This window comes from Rhinolophus sinicus, linkage group LG04, assembly GCF_036562045.2.
Source record: "Rhinolophus sinicus isolate RSC01 linkage group LG04, ASM3656204v1, whole genome shotgun sequence".
Classification (NCBI taxonomy): Eukaryota; Metazoa; Chordata; class Mammalia; order Chiroptera; family Rhinolophidae; genus Rhinolophus; species Rhinolophus sinicus.
In genome coordinates this window covers 185,260,396-185,288,059 of record NC_133754.1, presented here as the reverse complement: position 1 = coordinate 185,288,059, position 27,664 = coordinate 185,260,396, and the positions used below count along the sequence as shown (strand labels likewise).

The 27,664-nt window shown below is 44.9% G+C and overlaps 1 protein-coding gene across 2 annotated transcripts in view; it reads left to right on the top strand.

Moving 5' to 3' along the window:
* Positions 1 to 27,664, top strand: part of MED27 (mediator complex subunit 27) — a 187,900-nt gene that overhangs the window by 96,846 nt on the left and 63,390 nt on the right. For both annotated transcript variants that reach the window (XM_074331236.1, XM_019728890.2), the window contains exon 4: positions 25,720 to 25,813. In XM_074331236.1, coding sequence (XP_074187337.1) covers positions 25,720 to 25,813 — 94 coding nt within the window. The remainder of the gene's footprint in view (positions 1 to 25,719; positions 25,814 to 27,664) is intronic.

Below are 27,664 nucleotides of genomic sequence, written 5' to 3'. Positions count from 1 at the left end.
TAGATGCGGGTTGAACTTACAATCAAGTATAGCAGACAGAAAATCACTTAGGTTCCTTTGAATACCTGTTCCCACCCACGGTTTTTACGCCCAAATCACACTGTTCTCCCTGGCACTTCTTGGGTTTGCTGATCTTAAAAAATGTAGATGCCCTTCTGAACTGATGGCCAATGGAAGAGATCTCTGGAAAACCTCCACTGAGAGAGTGATTGCAAATACAGTTACTAGTGAAGGAACAACGGACGGTGTTCATTGGAACACAGCTGAAGGCACCGAGCGATGACTTGGGAGGGGAGCTTACAGGAAAAGGTTGGTTGGCTGTAACCCGTTAACCCATTCTTCTCGCCTGGGCTTCACCTTGGGGCCGGTGGGCAGAGGGTCCGCAGTGGGTGTAGTGGGCATTACGGACCGCACCCCCAAATTCTGTTCCTAGCTCTGGCGCTCACCAGCTTTGTGTCTTTGGGCAGGTCACCTACTTCTCTCAGGGCCTGAGTTTTCTCCTTTTCTTTTAATGTGATAATTAATCTCCAAGGCCCCTTCTCACTATGAGCCCCATCTACATGGTCAGACATGGTCACACCTCCTGAACGTTCAGAGTTTTAGAAACACAGCCCAGTGTAGTGCAGGTGGCACGGATGGAAATCAGGGTGTGCGCTCGGGGTGACCCGGAGCCCCAGGGCGCTCCTGTTCCATTCCTGTCTCAGTGAAGACCAGTACCTTCCTCCACCAGCATCAGAAACACCAGTACAACCAACGTAAACAGTAGGACAATTTAGTTCTAAAACTTCATTATAATGAGAAGTTCCAAGGTGGGGCAGCTCTGGGGGGGCGGCGGTGCCGTATTTAATCAAACCTAAGATGCATCCTTATTTTAGGTGCCACTAAGAAAGAAAAATCTGTCAGTGAAACTGTGACATTGATTATAATGAACATAATCACACATCTGATTTGATTTCAAAGATGGTTAAATGTGGGGGAAAATACTTTAGAATCCAGTGAAACAGAAATTCAGTAGCTCACAGGTACCATCTTCCCAGATGGCCGTTACCCTCAGGCTTACTCTTTCCATGGTTGCAAGGTGGCTGCATCCCATCCGGTCATAACACAGTAAAGCTGAGACGCACCTGTGGTTCTGCCTCTTCTGGTGCATCCTGTTAAAAGAAGGGAACATTTCCCAGAAGCCCCACAGCTGATTTCCCCACACGCCTCATCGGCCAAATGGCTGTGCATCACACACAGGCCTGTTGGTGTCCCCGTCATTGCCAAGGGACCAGGAATTCCCGTGGGGCTAGAGTCAGGCTCCTTAGGCTTTCCCTCCAGCTGGGGACGGGCCACCTTGCCTTGCAGAATGCTACCTGTCATAGGGTTTACAAGGAAGAAGGGGATGGCCAGGTAACTGTTGAAGCAAGAAAGTATATGACAGAGTAAAGAATTTTTCCAGATAGAAATTAGCGACCGGAAGATGGTTTGTGACTAAGTCAGTTATCTTCTTGCTCTGAGCATGGGAGTGTTTGAACTTTCATCGCTCTGTTAAATTGTTTATAAATTCTGTGATATAATTGCTCTCTGTACATTGCAATCTAGAAAAGGACATATTCAGTTTTGGAAAAAAATGCCGAGTTGTTTTTAAGCCGTGAAGTTTATTTCTACACGCTTGCTGATGGTGACGTGATGTCCTTAAACTTCCTTTAAAGGTGGATACTAAAGTCATAGTGTTTCAACACTCTTGCTACCTGCGTACATTTAGGCGTAATTTTATCACTGTTTTCAGTGCTTCACAACAAAGGCGGAAAGTGTTCCCAGTGTTCTCCCGTTGTCTTTGCAACAGCGTAGCTGCTGGCTCTTCTCCTGATAAAGACCTGGAAGGACGGAGGCCTCGGAGCCCACTTGCTGCTTGATAACCGCCGCTTTATCTTTAGCTCCCGCGTTGCCTTCACCTGCGTGCTGGGCCGCAGTGCCTCTCTCCTCTTCCAAGGTGGCGGGGAGCTGACCCGTTTCCTCCACCTTCTCCTGAACAGCTGGCCATGGATTTAGTTACGCGTTCCCTACTTCTCCCCGTTCTACGTTGGTGCCTAATTTCTTCTTGATTTTCTGGAGAGGACGGACTAATGGAGCAAACTGTATGTGGGCTGCTCTTGTTCAGACTGTAGCTTTTGTGATGTAACAGTTCTGTTTGTGGATTTCCTTGGGCCTTTTTGACCTTGTTCCCACTGGAGCATTATCCCTAGTGAGGCTCTCTTCATTCAGCCCAGGGACGCGAAGAGTTCAGGGGAGAAGAAGGACGGTTGGCGTCACAGACGTAACACTCACTCACTCATGCATTCATTCACTCATTCATTCATTCAGTAGCTGTTTACTAAGCCCATGTCTGCGAGGCCCCGCTGCTGGGTGCTGGGAGGACTCAGACGTGACATCTGTTCTTTGCTGCCTTGGGCGTATTTCTGTGCTTTGTCCCTCAACTACAGGGGCATCTCCCCCTGACTCTGCTTCTCTAATTACAGTGCTTCAGCATCTCTGAAAAGCTGCGTGCGATGTAGGAATAACTGAACAAACTCTACCTGCTCACGCTGTCATTTTTTGGTCAATCTAAAGACACTGTTTTGTACTGAGTACTTGGCTCCAGTTGGAAATTGGCATGTGAAACTCGACCTCACTTCCCAAAGGGGACAATGGGCAGATCATTGTAGTATTCATTCCTCCCAAAGTATCTGAAATAAATATCCTTTGGTTCAAACCTCTCATATTTGAAAGCTTTAGGTTTGTGATGGAACGAATCCAGTTAGAAGATCGCTATCTATACTAGAACTAAGAAGGTTGGCAGGAAGACAGCCATTACCAGCGTAGGATTTTTTTTTTAAGTGAGCGAGTGTAGTTAGCCTTGTCGTAAACTCTCTTCTGTCCATTACCTGGATAGTTAACTGCGTGGTCTGTGTGTTTATGGCTTTGTTACCTGTGTGTAGGGGTGGCCTCAGCCAGGACCCATGTAAATCAGACGTCTGATAGTGATTTGAATCTGACAGGGCTTTTGAAATTTCCTCTCAGAGATGTAAGCTCCTTTGCATAGAGAATTGCAAAGCTTTCTTTTCATTTCTGGAGGAAAGGTTAAGATCAGACAGGTGATTATGAGAAGACCAAAATCCAAGAACAAATGTCCCTTTTTTCACCTTACCCCCCCCAGTCCATTAGCAGTATCTTCTCAATTATATTTCAAACCGTACCCTTCTCTCTATCAGCACTAATGTGTCCGGGCTGAGCTGCCCGCATCTTACACCTGGAGTCCTGCAAACGCAGCTCACCGCTTGGCCGCTTTCTGTCTTGCCCCTGCATGCAGCTGCCAGAGCATTGTTTCCACAACATAAATTTAATTCTGTCCTTAATGCTTGAACCCTCCAGTGACTTCTGGAAATCTCCAAGCTTGTTCCCACCTTGTGCCTCAGCGCTGTGTGTTCCTTCTGCCTGCTCTGCTCTCCCGTGACCCCCATGTGGCAGGCAGCTCCCCCCCACACACACACACTTCTTATCAGTAACGTTGCAAACATGTAAAAGAAGAGAACAGTAGAATGAACTCCCATGGGACAATCCCCTAAATCCCAAATTACCAACGTTTGGCCACGTTTTCTTTATCCTTTTTTTCTTTCTTTCTGCTTTTGTTTTTTGTTGTTGTTTTTGCTGTACTATTTTAAAAAGTAAATCTGACATCATGTCAATTTACTCCTGAATACTTATTTCTACAAAATGAGGACATTCACTTCTATAATCACAGTGTCATGTCACACTTAACTAAATTAGCAGTAATTCCTTCATATCACCTAATACTCAGTCCATATTCACGTTTCCCCAGTTGTCTTGAAACTGTCCTTTTACGCAGTTGGTTTGTTTTTTTTCTAACCGGGATCCAATCAAGCTCCACATGGTACTTTTGATTTTTGTGCTCTCACTTGTCTCTTTTCCTTCATTTCTCTTACTTTGCTTTCTGTGATGTCCCTTTGCTCTTAAGTTTCTTTTAATTCGGTGTTTATTTCTAAACATTTTTTTTCACACGTTGCTGAGTTTTGTTCTCATTTCATATGCTCTCGTCGTCCATCCATCTTACTTCTAAGAAGTCTATTTCCGATTCGTGCTATTTTTTCAAGCCATCAGTTGTTCGTTTCTTTTAGCTCAGTTTTAAAAAATTGGTCACAGTGTTTATTTGCTTGTGGACTTTTTCATGGTATGGACTGTTAGTCTGTTCAGTTTCACCTCCTTTTCTCTTGTAGGATTGAGTAGGGCGGGATCGTATTTCTCTTGTGTCCCATGTGTGGGGCGGGCTCCCCTGCTCTGCTGAGGGCAGGTCCGGGGTGGGAGGGGCATAGCAGCCAGGGTGGCCTTCCCAGCTCACGAAGGACCAGACACCCGTCTGCCTCTCAGAGCGCCCTGCCACCCGGCCTTCGACATGCAGGGGGTCCAGACTTTGGCTACTCGGTACTTCCTCTGGACCACCTGCCCTCCCAGCTTCCAGCCTTCGTGCTCTGCTGCATTTGCTTGCTGCTCCCAGCACCTGCCCTCAGGACAAGGCTCTGCCTTTCTGAATGGACTGTTTGCTGGATGGCTCTGCAGCTGGGGCAGCCTCCAGTGACCCCCGCATCTCGGGTTTTCCTGACCTTCTGCACTCAGACCCTCAGAGGACGCACCCAGTTTGTCGGCTGTGCCCAGACCCACTTTGCAGGGCTCCCACCTGGGTAGGGACCCTCCTTTTAGAGCTGGGTAATTCCTGGTGACTTGGGGGTTCAGTGGTCTAGGGCCAATCCTTCGTCCCTTTTCCCCTCCCGCGACTCACCCTCATAGCTGCTGACTCTGCAGACTTGCTTTGTGGGGCTTTTTAAGATCGAGTTTTCCTGAAGGTTTCATCCATCTCTCACTATTCTAGTTGCTTTGTCTAGTTTCCAGGAGATGTAGAGAGATTCCAAACATTATGCTGGCTCTATCAGAGTAAATCTGCCTCACAGGCCTTCCTGATCGCCTCAAAGTAGGCACCCTCCTATGCTGCCGTGTCACCCCCTTGGAGCTTGCACGTGCACATCGCCACCAAGCAGGGACTCGCTTCATTCTCTAGTTGTTTGTCAGGGCTGCTTACTCACTCTGGAACCCCTCGAAAATTATTTTTTTTAGCGTTTAGACATATATATGTATACACACATACACACACACACATTTATTTTCCAGTTATAGTTCACATACAACATTATATTAGTTTCAGGTGTACAATATAGTGATTAGACATTTATATCCCTTCCGAAGTGATCACCTTGATAAATCTAGTACCATCTGACACCATACATAGTTATTACAATATTATTGACTATATTCCCTATGCTGTACTTTACATCCCCATGACTATTTTTATAACTGGCAGTTTATACTTAAATGTTTTGAACTTAAACTAAAAAAAATGCAAGAAGAAAATTCTGTTTAAGATCCTAAAATATTAATGAAATATACACTGAATTAAATATTAAAAAAATTAAAACCTAGGCTTACCTTGTCCTAGCAAAGAAGACTGATATCTTGGTTTCCATCTTTCTGTTATGAAGCTCGTCAGTGCATCTTATGTGCTCACGTGTGTGTGCATTCACGTGTGTGTACACACATATACCATGGTTAAAGACAGAATAGTAACTGGTGTCTAAAACAGTATCAACTCTAGATTCACAAATAGACTACATCCATTAGGGAGCGCCATAATCTAGTGGGAGGAAAGATGGACCTAGAGCCGGAAGCAAAGCAAGATTCTTACGCCATCTCTGCCCTTAGCAATTTCACGGCCGTGACCGCTTAATGCCTCTGTTCTTCCATCAGTAAAATAAGGGGGTTGGCTCCCTTTCAGCTCTGAGTAGTAGGATTCTTGTAAGCATAAACAATCTGTTAGCTTAAGACCAATTCTAACCCCCCAGTATTAGAGTCATGGGACACAAGTATTTTCTAAGTTGGAGTCTCTGCTATATCTGTAACGTGATAATGAAAGCAGAAGTAATACCTTAAAGAAACGTGCCCTTCAGTTTAATTTTACAATCCATTTGCAAGTAGCCATTGAGCATTTTTGTTTATTCACAATGGTGGCTTCAGGGGGTGCGTTTAAGAGAGATTTCTTGGAGAAGAACGGTTCCGAAAATAGTACCGTGCATTTCTGAAATTTTTGAATTAACACCCACAGATTGGAATGGCCCAGGGTTTGTACTTTGAATAAGCTTATGGCATATTGTTTATCCAGGCACAGAGATTCTTGCACAGAGTAGAGAACAATGTGAGAAAGTACTCAGTTACTGATATGGTGATGGTGCTAGCAGCTGCGTAGTGAACACATATTGTGCACCGGACCCTGAGCCAAGCACATTACATACAGTGTTGTTTAGCCATGCTGTGAGGAAAATATTACTATTCCTGAATTTTATAGATGAAGAAACCGAGATGCGAGAAGATGAAACAGTGCCACACAACTCATGAAGTGTGACAGTGGTCACAGTTGTCGTGAGCATTTAGTTGGTCCTTAGTAGGTGCTGCACTATGTTCTAAGTACTCTGCGTTTCTTAAGCCATTTGAGCCTTACAGAATCCCTGTGAGGTCGGTACTATTATGTTTCTTTTACAACTGAGAAAACTGAGGCCTAGGGAGGTTAAGTGACTTGGCCAAGGCCGCATCGCCTAGTGTCAGAGTGAGGATTTGAACTCGGGCAGTCAGTGACCATCTTGACATTGAAGGAATTGACGAAGGCACAGATGAGCCTCAATACTGCTTCACCATCATCATCACGACCTCTACCTCCACCATCACCACCATCACCACCCCCACCACCATCATCACCACCACCACCACCATCACCATCACCACCACCACCACCATCACCATCACCACCCCCCCCCACCACCACCACCATCACCATCACCACCGCCATCATCACCAGGCACCTATACCATGTTGCCCAGTAGCAGTATGGCGACTGACAGGAAGAATCCAAAGTTCTCACTATCAACCATGTCATTAGAAGTGACGCTAGAAGAGCAAAAACAGTCTTAAGTAAAGAAATTTTAAACTTGTTCTTTATGTTTAGGGACAACATTGAGTTTTTAGCCTTATTGCATGTGACCTGAAATTCAGCTAAAATAAAACTTCCTCTTGCCGGTCCTTGAAATCTTCAGTTTGGGACCATTAATTAGCAGGAATACATTAATCGCAGGTGTCAGCACCATATTGCGCAGTAGATGTCCTCTCTGGATACCCACGATTACCAAGAAGCATTAACAACTCCGAATCTGTGATCGTCACCCGCTGTCTTGCTCAGGCGTAGTTACTCTGCACTGGAGCCTTAGTGTTTGAGAGGTGTTCGTTTAGAAAGAGAATTCCCAGTTTGGGGGAGTACATGGGGGTGGTGAGATCTAAAATCAGTGACATTTTTTGAGAAATTTGAGGTAATACTGACGGATAACTGACAGTGGCCTAGGCTTTGTCGTTTAAGTGGAATACTGTGCTTTTTCCTATTTGAACTGTTTCTTTATTTCGGGTTCGTATTTTTTTTAAAGTGGAGCCCAGCGATAGATTTAAACATGAGGTAGCCCAAGATTTTCGTCGGCACGTACACTCCTGGGGACAAGTTAGGCCCTGCGACTTGCTTGGCCCTGCACTGTGCCACCAATGAGCCAGCAACACTGAGGCAGGCACTGCAACTGACAGAAAAGGGCCAAGTTCAACAGCTCCAGCGTGACTGCCTCACCTCACGGTTATTGAGCTGATTTCTTGGAAAGTCTTTAGTGGTTTTCAACTTGAAAAGAACAAATTTGAAATATATAAATAAATTGATCCATTAACCTGTTACAGGAAGGTTCCCACTGTGCTTAGTACCCCCAGATCATCTCAGATAAGCTTGACTATGCCACACTGTAATAGATTTTCAGGATAATGTGTGGCCCATAAAATGACCATTAACCAACTTGCTTTGTTTATGCGAGGCAGGCACTTAATGCCACTGGCCTCGAGCTGGAAGCACATCCCACTGTGGTGTGTTTCAGCCCTGTGAGGTCATTGATCAGAAGAAAATGACCAGTTAGCAAGTAAGTGTTTCCTGGGCTATAGGCATCATGAATAATGTGTTCTTCAGTTAAAAACAGCACTTTAAGCAATTGTTTAAACCTAACCATTTGGGAATGAGGGAGAGAGCTTCATGAATAATTTATTTCCAAAGAAAAGATTAAGGGATCTGAACTTTCTCACCTTCCCAAATCTTTTTTACTTAAGTGAAAATACCTGTAAATGATATCGATCCAGATAAATAAAATTCATAATACATGCATATGTGTAAGTTTATGTACTTTCATTTTTAAAAAGCCTTTATTAAGAGAGGTTTTGTGTCAATACAGTGAGTTTAAAATAAGAACTGGGTATGAAATTGCTGGAAGTGTTGTGGGATTTTAGATAAAACATTGAACATGCATTAGCATAGTGCCATGGGAAAGCTTGAAATGTGGTTAATACGTACGTCCTTGTATCAGAAAGGACTCCATCAAAACACTACCAGTTTGCTCTCTTGTGCTTAAACATTATGCTCCCCACTTTTTAAAACAGACCATCATCTTGTACCAATTGCATGTCCTTGGTTCAAGGTTTAAATGCGAGTGTGGGGCTGGGGTTAGATACAATATTACAATACCGTAACCCCTCTCTCCCTGCCCCCCTTCTTCTTTCTCTCATTCTTATGTCATTAAAAGCCCCCATGGTTTTGTATTTGTGGGCCTGTCTGATGTGGCCAGAGTGATTTGCCTTAGTGACGTTTTCATTGACCATATTGGCATTGAAGGAATTAACAAAGGCCTGGATGGATACTGCTTCACCATTACCACCCCCACCCCCCCACCACCCCCATCACCACCGGTAGCTGTTATTTATTGAGTGATTATTCAGTTTCAGGTACTGTTGTAAGCACTTAACACCTTATTTAATCCTAACAACCTTCTGAGCCAGGTGCAACTGTCATCCTTTTATAGTTGAGGAAACTGAGGCTTGAGGTGTTGAATTACTTGCGCAAGTTTACCAGAGCCAGTGTTTTCACTCCTTTCAGCATTTATGTTGCCTTCTCCATTGCCTCACAATCAGACGAGAGGTACTTAATGCTGAGTGGGTAATCAGCATCATAGAAGGGCACACTCACTTATTCACTGTCCATTTTTTGACCCCCATAACACATTGGAACAGTCAAGAACCAAGAAGTATGAAAGCAGGCCCAACTGATACTGCTGCTGTCAGTTTCTCAGACTGTCAGAGACCCTCTGTCAGAGCCCATTTTCTTCGGGTTGTCAGGGTAACGCGTTTGGAAACACACGGCACACATATGAACAATAGCTAGGAGCCGATGCTTATATAACAGAAGAAACAGACGAAAACTATAAATATAAATCACAAGGGCTTGAGTTGATGCTCGTAACAGTAATAAAATACATTGTTTTTTTGTTTGAAATACATATATCTTTGTTTTCAAAAGATACTCATAAAAATGGATAAAATTCAGTTTAGGCATCCAGAGAGACAGGCGTGAGGTATCAGAAACCTTTGCTAACGAGGAGGGCACCTTCCCCAGCAGAGGTGGGCAGGCTGGAGGGGTTGCGTCCAGCACCTTACATTGGGGGATCAGAAATACTTTTGCCGTAGCATAGGAGTCTTGATTGTTCCCGTCTTCTTTTTCTGCTTCTTTCATGCTGCTTCTGGGGGCTTGAAAAAATTTCGTGTTTAAGATAGCGGGCCTCCCATTTTGAGTCAGTCACACTTGAAAAATATCCCTTGAAATTATCTAAACTTAATTTCTGGCCATTTTGTTTCAGAAAAGCTAACCTCAGGGGGTCTTTGTTCTCTACGCTAAAACTTAATCTATTTGGAAAAATTCCATTTACTCTCTGTAGAAATTGACTCGACATGGCTCTGTGAATGATACGGTTGCTATTATCCCTGAACACTGTAAAAATGAACTTTGAAACAGTTGGGCAGGACCCAAACAGAAAGTGATGTATGGCTGGAAAATGGTTTCGTTGAACATTATGCCTCAATATTTTACTGGTCATTACGGCTCAGGTTTTAGAAATACATTTTCGGTTTTTTAAAGTTTTATTTTTAGAGTGGAAACTTTCTCCCAAACCAAAATAGATGAATCAAGTGTGTTTGAATCAATGCTGACATGTCATCCACATCTGCAGAATGAAAATCATTAGCCAGTGACTTGAAATCCACACAAAATAAAAGCATCTTACTGTGTACTTCATCCAGCCCTTCCTCCTCACTGAAGGTGAGGGTGTTCAGAAGCTTTACAAAATATGCATTTAACTGGATTATTATTTTATTCCAAAAGTGTTTCAGAAAACACCAAAACAGATATTAACTGAACTTTGGGCAGCACCAGCCTGGATTGATTTCAGGACGTCCAAGCTTATGTTTATACACAAACTCATTATTTCTCCAGAGTCTGTGCTTGGAAATAGATCAGGAAGATTTCTCAAGACCTTGTGGCATAATTTAAATTACATTTAAACTATGGCCAGAATTTCTCATTCGAAAAGCAAGAGTGGATAAGAATATTAAAAATACGATGGAAAAATACAATGAAAACTTTTTTACATGTGGCTGTAAAAGGCTCTTAACTCTGTCCTTTGGAAGAGTTTATTGGTTCATATGTCTATGTTTTTATTATGTAGCCACATTGTAAGGGTCTATATCTAGGACAGAAGAGCTTCAGAGATCTGAGCGCTAATCCCAGCTTTGCCTAGAACCAGCCAGAAGGTTTTAAAGAAGCCAGCCAGCCTCTCGGTGCCCCCCGTTTCTCTCTCCAGAGACTAAGGAATTTGGACTAGGTACCCTCACAGTTGCCTTCCAACTTTAGAATTACATGATTACTTTGGGGGCTATGATTTTAATTCTTAAATCTGTCAACTCTTGGAAGTATTTCCAAACATGAATGGATTCACTAAAGTGGAGAAAAGAGTGCCAGAAGTGACACTCTGTGTGTCATCTTGCAGAGCTCAAGCAGGCCTTCTAGCCATAGAGGGTTAGGGTCCCATGGGGGGCGTGGGTGGGCTCTGCTCTTTTAGGTGTGAAGGGGTTGTAGAGAACAGAGTCTCCCCAGCCTGAGATCCTTGGCTAGTTAATGAAGGCAGAAGTTCCGTCACGTCCCCTGCGGCCTTCATTAGGCCTTGGCATGCGGACGCCAACGGTCAATTCATTATTTGCTGAGGGAATCAGGAAAAAGTCCTATTTCCCAGAGCCATCATTGGGCGCTTAGAACCTTCAAGAAAATGATGAAAAGTTTCTGAGTCATGCTGAGCAAACTGAAATGCTTTTACCTTGTTTAACAACAAATAATGCTATTGTTTTTGAACTCAAAGAAAGAAACCTTTGAATTAAGGCTGAGAACTGTGCAGAGCTTTTCAGGCAGGGAGGAGATACTGCTCTGTGGTTGTGATAAGTGTTACCCAAAGCCACTTCCCAGACAGCTGGACTCTCTTCTCTGAAGCAAGGTGCCGTTGTGTTGATTTCTTGCCCACTGTAGCAGAGGCAGGCTGTGTTAACAGGCATGTGATGAGTTTCAATGTCTAGAGTTTTGCCCAGTGGGCAAAACGCTCATTTATACTAGAGGGTTAAAGCTGTCGAAAAGCAGGCATTTAACCTCCTTGTTTTCATTCTTATTTCGATCGGAGCAGACCTGTCTAATGGCACATCTCTTCGGTTCTCCTGAACTGTGGCAGGAATAATTCCATTGTAATGAGGAGGCAGGTGTCGAGTTTTAACCTAGAATGCCTCTACAGGCGGTCATTTCCTCGCCTCTCCTGGCAGCCCTCTGCTCTGCCGGCAATCCTTCCAGTTGTAAAGTGCTGCCTCATGTAACCCCAGTGTTCCCTGCTGGAGCTCTCTCTTAATATTCTCACCGACGCGGCGTAATGGCTCCGTCTTCACTCAGCAACTGCCATGTGCCTGTTGTAGGAGTAGCAGCGTCATCTCATCTCTGTTAGAGACAGACTCTCGCCTTGTTCTTACGTCTCTGTGCACCTCGTTTCCGGGAAGGATTGCTCCTGCGCGTGTCTTCTGTGCCTACCCTCTGTTTGTCGTCCCTTCCTCAGTGTTCTTGTGGGTACGCACCTGTTTTTACCAGATGGAATGACTATGTCGTCTTTCAGACGTCCTCTTCTGCGTTCACACAACGCCAGGCAGGCGACGTGAACACCTTTGTGGTGTTGACTCACTCGCAGGCTGATTCACCGCAGTTTTCCTTGTCAGGACAACTGTGGGATGTGAGCAAGAGAAACTGATGTGCCCTCGTTAGGAGCTGTGTCCCCAACTCCTGAGGAGTCTGCTCTGCCTACTGAAGGAGTGCGTGTGTGCACGTGTGCGTGTGTGCACGTGTGCATGCCACTTCACAGGTCAGAGCTCGAGGCATAGCCTTCCGGGGTAGGTGACACTTGGAGCCTTAAGCCGAGGGATTGATACAACACAACTGAGTGAGTTCCGGCTGCATCTGTTCATTGCAGCAGGACTTCTGTTTACAAGAGGGGGTGTCTGGAATTGAAGAATTTAGGACCTGGATGCTTATGCTCCTGGCTCCTATTTCTGAAGCCATTAACATTTGAGTAAATAATTGCTTTTCTCTGCGTTATTCTGAGAGCCTCCAGTGAAAGACATACTCGTTCTGTGCCCTTTAATTGCAGAGCCCTCGGAACCGCCCACGGGCCGCTTAGGGCAGCCTCCTCAGCCGGTCAGCATTCATCTGGGGACTCCAGTGGGCGGAGTCCTTCCTGTACGTGTCCTTGATTACAAACTTGCTGGGGTCCTGTTAAGATGCTCAGCTTTAGCTCCTAAGACTTGGTGGCTGTAATTCTTTCTCGTTACAAGTTTCTTTGGAGATTTCTAGTAATGCCGCCTCCCCCAACAGTGACAAAGGCGGTGTGTTTTATGCCAGTACTTGGAAGAGTTCTGCTATTAAAATACTGATGGATTCTAAAATCCATCAAGTACAATAGATTCCAGTTAGTCACAAAGGTTAAGGCATGGGTCGTTCTGATGGATTGAATTTTCTAGAATAATTACCACATGTACTGCTCAGAGATGGATAGTCTCAGGAAACGCATGTTGAATTGCCTAGAGCTGGAAGGGCCTTAGCAAGCAGTGGCAGAAGAACCCCGTTAGCGTGGATTCCAGGTGAGGCTTGAATGTACTGACTGACGATCGTCAGCGTATAACCCGCTGTGACTCTCGTGGGTGTGTGGTAGTTAAACTAGGAGGTGTGCTGCGTTCCTTCCAGCACTCTCTCACGTAGACTTCAGAGCCACTCTCGTTAGCCCCGTTTGGGGATGAGGGTGGAAACCTAGTCATTGCCTCACTCAGTGGAGCGGGGACACCTCTCCCCCACCCGTGGGAGGACTGACTTCATGGTCTGAACTACAGTATTGCCTTCCTGATTCAGTCAGTGTTCCCTTTCAACATGAAAAGAAAGTATTTCTGTCCAGAAATTGTCCTGAGGAAAGTATCTTGCTTTGATGGTGACTTACAGGTCTAAAGATACCCCAAATGTTTTCTGTATTCAAATGCATGTGAAACTCTTAGTGGTCCAGATGGGCAAATATGGAGGCCAAAAGGGCTTCCCGTATGGGGTTGTTCTGCTGAAATCCTGCTGCTGTGGGCGCGCTGGGCATATGGAGCCTCCTGTGAGTAGATTCTTGTCCATTTTGACCAATGTGGTAAAGACTGGTGCCGGCTCCGGGGAGAGGCAGTAATGGTGCCTGAGGCAGCTTTGTCCGGAGCCTTTCAGAACTGATTGCACAGGTGTGTGTCACGCGTGCAGCCCACACGTGAAGCTGACCGAGTTCTCATGCCCTGAAGTCCCAAACGGTGCAGTCTCGTGCTCTGTCTCCCAGGCTTACTGAAAATCACTAACTGGGACTCTCATCCCTTTAATGCTTGAGATTAGTGCAGAGAATTCAGCATATTCTCTAAACATTTAAAAAACAAATCAGTCTTACTGAGATACAGTTTACATAAAATGCACCCATTTTCTGCCGAGTAATATTCCATTGTATGTATATACCACAAAATGGGTTCATTTTGAATGCTAATCCAACTTTGCATTATAGAATATCCTTGATCATGATATATGATCATTTTAACATATTGCTGGATTCTATTTGCTACTATTTTGTTAAGGAATTTTGTGTCTTTGTTTATGAAGAATATATTATTTGTAATGCCTTTGTCTAGTTTCAGTGTCAGGATAATGTTGGCCCTACTAAATGTGTTGAGAAACGTTCCCTCCTTTTCTGTTTTCTGAGTTTCCCTAAGATTGGCATTACTGCTTTCCTAACTTTTTGATAGAATTAACCAATGAATCCATGTGGCACTGGAATTTTCTTTATGGGGAGGTTTTTGATAGCAAATTCAATTTTTTAAAAGTAGGTATTTAGATTTTTATTTCTTATATTAGTTATCTAGTTTATATCTTTCAAGGACTGTCCACTTCATCTAAGTTGTCAAATTTATTGGCATAAAGTTGTTCGCAATATTCTCTTACGAGCCTTTTAATGTCTCTACAATCTGCATGATGTCTCCTCATTCATTCCTGATATTGATAAATTGTGTCTTTTTTTCCCCTTGATCACTCTAACTATAGATTTCTCAATTTTATGTATTTTCTTTTAAATTAACTGCTTTTGATTTCAGTGATTCTTTTTCTAATTTGTCTCTGTTTTTCATTCATTTACAAACATTTCCTTCTCCTTACTTTTGGGTTTCATTTGCTTTTCTTTTTCTAACTTCTTCAAATGGAAGCATAGATATTTGATCTTTTAGGCATTTAAAAAAATTTTTACATAAGCTTTTTGAAACTATAAATTTCCCTGCAGGTAGAGCTTTAGCTGCATTTCACCAATTTTGATATATTTTTATCATTCAGTTCAAGATATTTTCTAATTTCCCTTGTGATTTCTTCTTTGTCTCATGAGTTATTTAGAAGCATATTGGTTAACCTCTAAATGTCTGGGGATTTTTATGATACATGACTGATTTTCTGCTTGTTTTATTACTGAAACAAGACTGTTAATGGCTCTTCTTAGGAACACACACTAATGATTATTATGTATTTTGGATGAAATCACCCTTCCGTGCTTTTTTTCTTTTTCTTTTTCAAATCATTTTTTTGACCTTTCTTGTTTATAAATGATGGGCTTTTTCCCCCTGAAGTTTTCCCCTTTCCCTGGGCAGAGGCACGTTTCCTTGGGGTGGGTTATGTGGGGGAAGAACAGGAGGCAGGGCTCCGAGGGGTGGGGTGACGTGGGTGAGCAGAAGGTCGTCTTGATTAACTGTGTTTCTCCTTTGATTTACAATATAAAAGTGTTCTGCAAGGATTTGAAAGACTGCCACAGGATTTCGCAGATTAGGGAGGTATGATGCTATTTATGGTTTGGTGAGGCCGCTGGAAGCCTGTAGAGGGCGCCCTTTGAGAGTTTGTTCAAGGCGCTGCAAAAATCATCCACCTGTCTCCAGTAGGATTCTATAATTGATTTGGCTCCATTGGGCAAAACATCTTCTGGCACAATTTTTAACTCGTTCGAAAGTGGCAAAAGGAGTTTGGGGGCAGTGGCCACATGTACTGCTGCCTGTGTGAAGGCCATTTTATTTTTATTCAGAAGGCCCTCCTGCCGTGCTCCGTTGCGTGTTCCCAGACACGCCGCAGCGTAGTCAGCTCCCAGGGTGATGGATGGTCTGCAGCCCTTGTTTCGCGGTATTGCTGACCTCAACACCCTGGCCCGGCCTAGGGTGCTTATCCGTTTTCTCCTCTCTGCAATATCTCCAGATGTGTATGGAGATTTGTTTTTTTAAGGCATGAAGGTGAAGATTTATTTAGAATGAAAAAAAAACACCCCACAATTTACAAAGACAAGCAAAACCTTTTTGAAACCAAGCTGTTTTATGACCTGCCTCACTTTAGAGGGATTTCTAAACTCAGTCATTTACAACCACCTATAGGATTTTTGCCATAACCTTTGATCGGGTGTTCTATTATTTGCATAATATTTTTCTCTAAATAAACTAATTTTTAAACTTAGCCTCATTCTCAGAAGTGAGATCTGTGAACGCACAGGTGTTATTTGCTAGTTATATATTTTTCTACATACACATATATTTAAATTAAAAATGTTCATGCTCACCCACATCTCACCTAACATCACCTCACGTGCCCCTTGGTGAGTATGCAGGTCACACTTTGGAAATTGTTAGTCTGGGGCAATTGTGAATTTGACAGTGAACTTAAAGAGAGGGAAAGGCAAACTAGCAATTGGCAGTGGTCTGAGAAGGAATGCTTTGTGCCTACAGCGTGGAGGTGCTGGGACCCTTTAAGGAAAAAGGGGAAATAGGAGTAACAGAAGAGGAGAGTCTGGAGGGAGGTACCTTTCTGGCCATAGGCCCCCTCCCCCCCTTTATGTCAATACTGGGGGGGGGTGGAGAAACGGTGCACAGGAACTGCTGTTACCGCCCTGCCCCCCTACAGCTGGTAGCAAAGCCTGAGTTAGTCCTAGCTGACCTCCGGCCCCACCCAGTCCCCTATCCCCATGACCCTCTGCTGCTCATAGCTCTGCTGGGGGGTGGGGTGGGGAGAAGCAAACCCAACCTTCGTCTAGGTAGGATTGCAGGGAGTCTTACTCAGTTGTCACAGCCACCCTCCACAACCCGCCTTCTGAGTCCCAGGCTGGTGCCCACCACTGACCGGAAGCCGGCTGGAGGCCAGAGGTCAGAAGGCTTGTGGATGTAACGTGCGCATGTGTTAGTCACCCTCCTGGGCCACTGTGCAGGATGGACCGGGTGGAAAGCTGGATGCGGAAAGACCTCCAGTGTAGCTCTCCTTCTAGAAACCAGAGCTATTCACTGCAGCCCACTTCTATCGTCAGTCCTGTTTCAGGGTCAGCAACAGCCTTCCCTCTCTTTTGTCTGCCTTCATTTGAAAATCATGAAAAGAACTCGCCTTACTAACTGACAAGTGACAATGTGTTGAAGTGAGCAGGAAGCCTGAGAGGACAGTAACGTTCCCTGCCTTTCATGCTTACTCTTCACGCAGTTTTCAGTCTGCGATTGACGTCCTGAGGCTTCGTCATCCTCTACATTCAAACAAAGTTCCTAACCTTTTTTTTCCCCAGAAAAAGGCAATATTTGTACATATAAAAGGAACAGCTAATATTAATTGCTTACTTTGTGCTAAGTGCTTTTTGTGCTGCATTCACCCATTTCTCATAATGACCATATGGAGAAGATAGTGTTTTTATCCTTGTTTTATAGACGAGGAAACTGAAGCATAGGGAGATTACGGTAACTTGTCCCAGATGAGGGCACAGTGAGGTTGGGAGCCTCTGAGTGCGGGGCCCTGAGCCCCGGCCTCAGGCTCTGTTACGCTGCAGAGGGGTCCACACGCAAGAGTCACATACCAGGTATCTGTTGAGAGCCCACGGGGTGCGGGGGCGCTGGCAGCACGGAACACGGGGGCTGTGCCTTCCGCACATGGAGCTTCCAGTCTGTTGGGCAGGTGGCCATTAATAGCCATCCAGATGTATGGGTGGGTTGTGCTGTGGACTCTGAGGGACAAGTGAGGACGCCATGAATGATGGCCCTGGACCGTTTTTCATTTCGGGGCCTTAGAGAAGACTTTTCTACTGAAGGTTGGTGTCAGCAGAGATCTAAAGGGGGTCAGATATGGAGTGAACAGTGCGCAGTGAGACCTCAGACAAGCTGCTAGGTGGGAAAGGCCCTAAAGCTCCAGTCCAGACACCACCAGCCAGGAAGGGCTGCTTTTGTTTCCGTTTTTCTGTTACTTTCCGTTTGCTGCCATGTCAAGTCTGCCTTCTGTAACCCAGCTGGTCTGCGTTGCTGCTGTCAGAAAGGGAAGGGAGGGAGCTACCTCCCTGTGTCTGCAAACTGTGTTGGATGAGATTTTCTGCCTCAGAATTTTTTTACTTTTTATAAAAGAAACAATTACCACACAAGGTTCTGTTCACTCTGTGTTCTTTATGTAGCCGTGACCCAGTCTGCTGAAGTCAGTCCAGTTCTCCTAGTGTTTTTTGAGTGTGTATTATGTGCAGTTCGCCTACTGTTTTTTGAGTGTGTATTATGTGCAGAATCGTTGCACAGGCTGGAGATGGGGAGACCTCAGGCTGTCTCCTCAGCGAGTGACTGTCTGATGAGTGAAAAGAAAACGTGAAATTACTGTCGTACAAACAAATTTGTCCCAGGAGGAGGGAAAAGAAGAGTTTTGTGGTTTCCTGAAACGTGTTGACTCTTTCTGACTACTAGCATGCATTTGCTTAATCTGGTGTTATGCCTGGAACACGTCAGGTGTTCAGTGGTTGTTAGCATTCTCTTTGGCATTTTTCCTTCATGCGATCTGCCATGGACATTCTCGGGGACATTAAAAACTCAAATGGGAACAAAATCTTGTTCTGCGTGTGTGCAGCAGACTCTGAACTTCTGGAACCGGTCACTGGATCAAAGCATTGCCGAGAAGTGCCAAACGACCAGGCCAGTCTGCACTTAGGAAGCGGGCCTCAGCTGTGAGGGGCTCGGACGGGAGGCGAGGGATTTGGAAAGGGGTGTAGCTCTGCAGTGTGCACTGCTGCATTGTTTGTCCTCGTCAGCTCCCCGTTGAAAGTTAGAAGCCCAGGGGTGCTTTCTCACCGGGTGACTTGTTCACACCTTCATCCCTGCCCATCTGTGTTGCTCCGGAGATGACTGATTCAATAACTGTTGTTAATTGGTGTTGCTGGAAAGCTCAATACGGGTGTTTTTCTTGTTTGGGTTTTTGGGTTGTTTGTTTTTTCCCCTCTCTGGAACATGCTTGGGCCTGCGGAGGAGGTAGATGTCGCCTGAGATGATAATTCTTTCCCAAGCTTAATACACTGTTTAAATGTCTTAGGGGAAACTGGGACCCACAGATGTCTGAATAAATTTTTAGTGGAAGAACAGAAATGTAGAGAAATATCTGCATTAGTTATTAACATAAAATGCAAAACAAGTATTTACTGGTTTTCCCCTTCCTGTTACCTACCAACTTTGTACATAAATTGAATCACAAAACCAAAAACCCAACAGAAGCATGGAAGGAGATTTAACTTACTCGTCTTGTTTTCCTGGAGGAGGAGAATGGCTTGTAGCAAGTGAAGTGTAAGCCCAGGAGGGTGAGTCCTCCATCGTCACTCACTGTTCCCTGGGCTCGCTTAGGCCGCGGCTGCTCTTTACTGCATGACTGGGAGGAGAGAACATCATAGTCTGATGTTGTTACCGCTACTGAACTGTTTCTCGGGTGTCTTATGGAAAGTCTGGGGAGTGGCAAGAAGGAAACTACGGGAATGGGGAACTGGATGTGGGTCCTGGGCTCAGCTCTGCCACTCAGCCGTGCTGTTAGCCTGAGCAAGTCACTTAAGCTCCTTTTTCCTGTCATTTCTGAAGCGGGACTCTTACACTTGCCCTTCTGCCTTCATAGAGGAGGTGAGAGCTCCAATGCGATAGAGGACGCCACAGCGCTTTGCACCCTGGAGGGCAGGGCCTGCTTCCCCGCTCAGCCGGATGCGCGTCCAGCACAAAGCCCGGGCTAACGCCCCGCCGGCCTCACTGTGGGCCAGCTACTGCAGCTGTTTTCTGTCTCTAATATTTAATATCATTCCCTGAACACAGGAATTGTTTGCTGAGAACCGTAGGCACTCAATAAATATTTATTAATAGATATAACAGAGACAGCTTACAGACTACACTCTTTGCCTCTCTAAATCACGTGTAATAAGATTGCTGTTTTTATGATGGTACTTGTCACGTGTTCCAGTTCATGCATAGCCCTGAACTGCCTGGGATGCTTGACACTCAACAGAAGAAGGAACATTTGTTATATATACTTAACTGTGTGCGGGGTCTTTGCATGTTTTGCAACTTTAGGAAACATAGCGTAGCTTGTGTTTGCTTGCCCTGGTGCTTCTAAATTGGTTCAGGTAGCATATTCACACAGCTCGAAGTGCTTAAGCTACTAAGGAGAGAACAGGAAGGTCCGCGTCTGCTTCTGTGGCCTGGCCAGTGTTACCCCTTGAAAGCCAGTCCCTAATCTTGACAGCCCTGTCTGCTTGGGTGTTGAGTTTCCATAAAGAGATTTTTGCCATTTTTGAGTGTCTTTTTGGAAGAGAATAACACAACGTTAGTAGCTCGGGGTAGGGCTGATCAGGGAGGGTAGCGAGGGCTGGTATAGCCGGCTAAGCAAAGGCTCTCATTTCTGTAATGCATCCAGCTAGTCCTACTTTTAGATGTACAGTTTAGGAAATACTTTTAATTTCCTTAGAATAACCAGAAATCTTTCACAGACATGATACAAAAATCTGACACGTTTGACCTCAGTGAAATAAATGAGCGAGTTTGACCTATGCTCCCAACCTTCTTTCTTCAGCATACTGAGGTTGATAGTTGTAGTTTCAGGCAATCTTATCCTCATGAAGTAATTAAACAAACCCCCCTCTGTTTCCACCCACTGGCAGAGTCTCCTCGGTGTCATCATTCTGGACAGGTGTGGAAGAAAAATCTTAAATCATTTTCAGATCGTGCAAATGATTCCCTTTTGGTATCCACGGGGCATTACCCTTTCCCCCCAAAAGGTGGCTTATTAATATGTGCATTCCTGGTTTTGTGTGGGTGGAGAAAATGAACAGCGTGTCTCGTGCACACTGTATGGGGTAAACGCTATTGGAATCTGGTCAGAGCTGCTAAACATCTCTCTAACATGAGATCACTGGCTGGAGTACAGACTTTTTTTTTTTTGAGGAGGGGTCAGACTTTAGAGAACCAAGCCATCTGTCCAGCAGATTATTTTAAGTCTTTAATAATAAAAAGTTTGCAATATATTTTAATGTGTAGAGTAGAAAATTCATGTTTTGCAAAACCAGCGTCTTTGGAAATGTCTTCCACATTCTGTTTCATTGTCATCTGAGTCTTGTAATCCTGGTTTGGTAGCACACCTGTTTGTGCTAACATTTCTGTAGAATTAATTAGTTCATTAGAAGCAGCATTTGAAAACTGGCATGCCGGTAGCTCAGTGCACTCCTTTGGAAGGCTCTGTTTCTGAGATGGACTGAGCTTCTGCTAAAACAGATGTAGGGAGTTTGTGGTTGCGTAGTACGCTGTAAGACTTTGAAGAGTCTCTGCTGCTTTCTTTGAGGTTTGTTTTGTGGAGCACTTTGGTTTCTGCTGTGGGTGATTTTTGATGGCTGATATATAATGCATTCTCCGATCTGCTGAAGAGAACGTCGCGTGTGTTTGTTTCGTAACTGCCTGACCCGGGTCCACATGGCTGACTTTTAATGTCCTCTCCATTCACTCAGCGAATATTTAAGGACATGTATTGTAGTGTTCGGTACATTCTCAAAGGGATCTGTGAGCCAAGAAAGAGTTTAAAATGCTGATAAAAGAAATCAGAAAACCCGATAGTCTTTTTCATGTTTGAGGAAAGCCTTTACGTTCGGCAGGAAATAGTTGTATCATTGCAGAAGGCTGACGTGGAGTCATTGGGTGGAGACGTTGGTAAGTGGATTGAAACAGCCCGGCCGCCCAGCAGTACCAGGGGCTGCCTTAGAGCAGACCACCTCATGGAGGTGGTGGTACGTTCCTGCATTGACGGGACGTTGGATGACAGGACCTCTGAGGGCCCAGTGTTCTCTACTTTTCTGATTAAGGATATTTAAAGGAACAGGCTAGGCTACTTGAAGAAAATCAGAAGAGAACCAGGCTTAAGGGCTTCAGAAATTAATGTTAGAAATCTGAGAACGGCATGATTGTAACGCGGCCAAGATAGTGAAGTAGTTGAGACTGAAGCTGAGTTCTAAGGAAGCCTTCAGAAACTTCGATAAAGAATCACTTGGATTATACTGGGGAATATTGGATCGGAAACCACTGAGAGTCTGTAGTGGGGAGCAGGACAGGGGCACTGGATTCTGTACTTGCTTGAAAGTTAATTTTCTGCCTGCAAATCCTGAAGTGATGAGTCACACCTTGATGTGGACTGGTGATGTCAGGGGGTTTGCATTTCTACCCCCGTTTCTTGGCCCTTCGAGCCAGCTTCAAGGAGGAGAAGCAAGCAGCTGCCCCTTTTCGAAAGGCCTCTGAAATGTAAACAGGAACAACAGTCCTTCCAAGTTATTACCCTGCTAACAGGTTGACAGATATGTGCAAATTGTGACTCACAGCTCAATTTGGCACTAAATTAATGTCTTTGCACGTCGCGTCTGCTCAAGTGTAAACTAGTCACCACTGTTGTGTTACTGCTTGTTTGCCTATATTCCAAAGGTAAAAATTAAAGTGCTTTGCTCCTGCCACAGAGCGGAGTGTAGCATACGGTGGGGGCGTGGGAGGGAGCTCGCTGTTCCTACCTGTTCTCAGCTCAGCACGCAGAGCTCGGAGCACTCACTGGAGGCAGCTTCGGAGAAGTAATGGGAGGACCACCTCCCGTGCCGGCCCCGCCCTCGGCAAAAAGGAAGTGTCATTTGTCTCCAGCTCTGTATTTCCTTCACGTCACTGGGGGTCGTCACTGGGGGTCGTGGTGGGTTTGTGTTTTGAAGGTTGAAAATGAAATGTTTTGATTTTTGCTCCTAGGATTTAGACATGATTTCCCTCAGTTAAAAAGACACAGCTGACTTTCTTTCTCTTTCTCTCTCTTTGGCAAACACATAATGTCACCTGTGAAAAGGAAATTTGCGTCTCCTTTATGTTAGGCATGTAAATGAAAAACAGTCTCCTTGAAAGTTACTTTTGCTTAGTAAATTCTTTGGGTTGAGTTTTCTGAGCTTTGAGATCTCTGGTTGGGAAGAAAACAGAAATCCCACCCCAGAACCCCCACTTTCCTACGGCGACAGATATTTTCCCTAGGAATTCTTTTTCTTCTGCTGCTGCCTTCCTTTACAAGTAAAGAACTTATAAATAAAGGAATCAGAAATGGCAAGGAGCAGGTGTCTGCCCTTCTAGAACTCCGGCTCGTACTAAAAGCAAGGAGTTCGGTGGTCGGCGTGGAACCTCGTAATCTACACACAAAACTGGGTTTCTGGAATCACCCCTTAACCTGTCCATTCCCCTATTTTCCTTGCCTACTAACAAGACAGGTTTTCCAGAAAGTCTTTTGAAAACTTCAAGGTGAAAGGAACAAGGGAGAGCGAATTATGACGTTACCTTTGTGCTGACGTCCTGCAGAGTCACTTGCAGTCTACCATCGTCTGGAGCTCTGATGGCTATCGATTGAGCGTTAGCTCAGGAGGCATTGCCTCCACCTCCCCCCATTAGCATATACTTAGCAATGACCTCCACTCACACAGGACAGCAGATTGTTGCTTCCTGCTGAGTCTGAAGGAACTGGGTTTAAACCACACACATAGATTCGGAAAAGAAGCATGTAAATGCGGACATGTTTCCAGGGCCTTGGTGTGAGCTGTCGGCATGAAGTTTGCCCTGCATCTCCCACCATTTCAGGAAACATCAGGCAGGAGGAAAACGTGTTCGTTTCCTCCTTTCTTCGTCTTCCTACCTCCTTTGTAGCATTTTAGCCTAGAGCCAAGCTTGTATATCATGCAGCTTTAAATCCAGAAGGGGACTGTGGGAGATGTGTGGGGTCTTAGGCTGTTTCTTAGCCATCCAGGAAAGACTGTTTTAAACCATTTTAAAATATGAAGAGAACGTGGCCTTACTTTAAAGAAATACCTCTTGTTCTTTCTGAGCAAGTCTGCTTTGTAATGCCATGTCCTCATCTTCTGGTCCTTCCGAGAGATGGAAGAGAACTGTCTGGCACTAAGTTGGTAAAAGTCATTTGCAGCCTTGAAGAATATCAGTCTTTTTCGGCCCTCTTTCCCCAGCAGCAAATAGCCTTCAGCGCACCTCCAGCACTTCTCAGGCGTCTCTGCTCTGTCTTCTTACTGTTAATTCAGTACTCACACTGACTGCTATCGTTCTTCTCTTCCCTCCTTCAGTCGGACTTTAAAACTCTCCATATAGAGCAGCTGGATGGCTCAGCTGGTTAGAGCTCGAGCTCTTAACAACAAGGTTGCCGGGTCCATTCCCACATGGGATGGTGGGCTGTGCCCCCTGCAACTAAAGATTGAAAACGGCGACTGAACTTGGGGGAGCTGAGCTGAGCCCTCCACAACTAGATTGAAGGACAACGACTTGGAGCTGATGGGCCCTGGAGAAACACACTGTCCCCCAGTATTCCCCAATAAAATAAAAACACACACACACACAAAAAAAACCTCTCCATATAAAACATTGTGTCAGGAAAACCTGAGAAATTAATCAGTAGGATTCCTCCCTGACACTCAGAGCTGATAAACTGGGTGATCATTTTTTAATAAATGGCATGATGTTGTCTGCTATCTTTCATGAGCCCTGCGTTTCAAACGAAAATCTTTTCATGTTGTGAGTAGAGCGCTAATCGCCCTCTTCCCTCAAGAGAACATAGCTTTTCTATGTCCCTGATCTAATGGACATGTAATTTAATTTGTCAGATCCAACGGATATGAAATCCAATGCGAAATCCTTAATAGATAGTTTTGCATCTCATCTATTGTATGTTACATCCCCTCCGTGTCCAGTGTGAGTGGATGGTGAGCACAGATGCTGCTATGGTTTTATTCTCAAGGGATCTGAGCCAGGCCTGGCCCTGTGGGTGCTGTGGGGTGGCGGCGTCACAGTAAGTGTCCACTGGAGGGGAGAATTCGTCCCGCCAAGCGAGGGCATTTTTACAGAATAGCCCACGGTGTACCAGGAGTATTTGTCATTTGGGGTTCTTAGTATGTGCCAGGCACCAGGCGAAGTGCTCAAAGTCAGTTATCTCAGTGGTTCTGAAAGCTTAAGAGATAGGGGTTCCATTTGGGCCAGAGGCACAGGGTCTCCCTTCTCAGAGGAATGTCTCCAGGAAAAAACGGAGCTGATAGATTGTCTAATGTAACTGTAGTGAGAGCAGTTTTACAGTCAGAGAGTTTAGGGATGAAATTGGAATAGGTGCACAGAAAGCTACTCAAGTGAAAATCAAGGAGAAGCAGGAAGCTGTACTAGTGAGTAAATGGACTCATGAGCCGCTATGGAGCTGAGCTATTGACAGATCTGTGCCGAGATTTAAGAATGTAAACATCGAACACCCACTGCAGCAGCAGCTGTGATATGACTTGAATTAGAATCCAAGCAGGAAAATGGGAATATGACTTCAGGTATTGAAAACAGAAGGAATTCAATCCAGGGAATTGAGTCGAGAAGACAAACAGGCAATAGCGAGGCGACCCGAGCTGAAGCTGCTGCCATTCCTTGTACCAAAGGACGAAGGAGGAACCTCAGTAGTTAGAGCCCAGTGGCCAGGAAGGTGACAGCTAAATTCTGGTCTGTAGAAAAAAGTCATTAGGTCATGCCTTGAAATGAAAAAGCAAGAACTGACATTTAAAAACACATTTGTAGACATACCCAAGAAATCACTAAAAAATGGTTGGCTCTGGAAGGCAAGAGAAGCAACGGGGCGGGGGTATTTTTTATAAAAAGCCATGTAATCCCATTTGCCTTCTTAAAACTGTCTTCCATTAATAGAAAACTAAATTGAGGAGACGTCTGAAGTCTTCGTGCACTGTAGATTTGTGTTTCGTTGACTACGGTTCAGTTCATACACGTTTTTTTCCCACTTAGATACGTTGATGACGTCATAAGCCGTATTGACAGGATGTTCCCTGAAATGTCCATCCACTTGTCCAGACCCAATGGGACATCAGCAATGCTTCTGGTAAGTTCTGCCTGAGCTGTTTTAGGGCCGTGGGGAAGAAAATGGGCCTCAAGATTTTGTCTCTGGTCCTATGCTGTGGGATCTGTAGAATGGAAAGTAAATCCCAGTTCACTGGTGAATAGCCTATTTCTCTTTACCGGCGTTCTGTATGTTAAACATTCTGCACTTTTGAACAAAGTTGCAGAGTTAACCAGAGAGGAAAGACACGATAGGACCATTTCACTGGAAGTCAGTGTATGGCACTCTGGCGAATACGTTTTGTGTTGTCCCAACGACCACAGTAGTGCCAACCATTGGATCCTGCTGAAGAAAACAGCCTCGTAAAACGGAACCAGGTTCTGTGGAAAATCATTGATCAAATCCATCGTGTGTTTGAAGAAGGTGCTCCGAGACCTTATGTCGTGCGGGGAGGCCTGCGGGGTCTCTGGTCCTGCTCCCCACACAAGAACGCAGGACATGGTGAGGCCAAACAGGAACACCCATGGAGCCATAGGTAGGGGAGTCACACCACTATAGACTCACTGGCGGCATCCGCCTCTCTGCAATCCACTCCTGCCAGCTCAGCCACCATCTTCTTGCTAGCCCCCATCTTCTGCTAGCGTAGCCACGGCAGTTATATTAGTGGCCAATGGCTCACTGGTCACAGCCGACGGCCGACCAGCCTCAGCTGACGGCCATCCACCACCCGAGCCAGCACCCCTCCATGTGAGGCCGAGAGCCTATAAACTACTTTCTGGGGCTCTGTCCCCACACCTTACCACTGCCAACTTCCGGTTTTGTTGTTTCTGATGTTGGTTTGCTCTGAGTGACGTGGCCTTGTAAACTCCCCATTGATGTTTGTAGTTGCATGAATTCACCAAAGACAGGTGTGTCTGGGCAATGCGGTGGAATAGAAGCGCTAACTTACGTTAGCAACTAGAGAGGCATAGGAGATTTTCTAAGGCTCTGTGTGGTAATATTCACTGGAAGGCTCTTTCCTGAACGCTGATTTTGAGAAGCCACCTCATTTTACAGAAAGCAGAATTAATTAAATAACAGGGGTGGTTTTGATGGGTGTCAGGGGGATGAACTTCAGGAGTGAGTGTCTTTTATGTCTCGTCTGTTACTGCAGCTTTGGGGCTTAGTGTGACCTCCCCATACTTTAGTATTTCCCTCTTGTAAAACCTTATAAAGAGCCAGTCACCCAGGATGAGCTCCTGTTCACTCACGCCATGCAGCTGAGGAGAACACGCATGTGTGTGTGCAAAGGAAAACTGGGCTTGTTAAGTGCGTGGTATTTCATCTGTGGCAGGAAAAATTAGTGACATTTATCTGGGTAACATTCTACTTTTGTTTCACATTCTTTCAGTTAAAAAATACAGTGAATGAGATAATGCAGTGTCCTTTTAATAGAAAAAGAAAACAATTGTATCTGTCTACAGAACAGGAAGTATTTTCTGCCTCCATTCAACGTACGCATTGTTTAAAGTTTAAGACCCCCTGGACCCAGCAGCTGAAGCAAATCCCACTTTCAGCGCCCGTGACAGGGCCCAGAGAGTTAATGAAGACAGACATGAAAGCGTCCTCAGTGAAATAGGTTTGCTCAAATTATTTCTGGGTCATTGAGCTTCCATTTCAGGATGAAGGTAGGAATTTGGCCTTGAAGGGAATGAGCAGAGAGAACTGAATTATGGGTAAACAGGTGTAAGATGTGAGAGTGACTTCCTTCCGCCTGAGAAAGCTGGCTTTTGTTTCACAATGGCCTGTCCTCTGTCTCTGCTTTCCCATGGGGCTTCTGTTTTAATAGACTGATGAGAGTTTAGGGGCGCAGTTCAAGGGAAGAATCCCATTTTATATACACCATTTTACCCT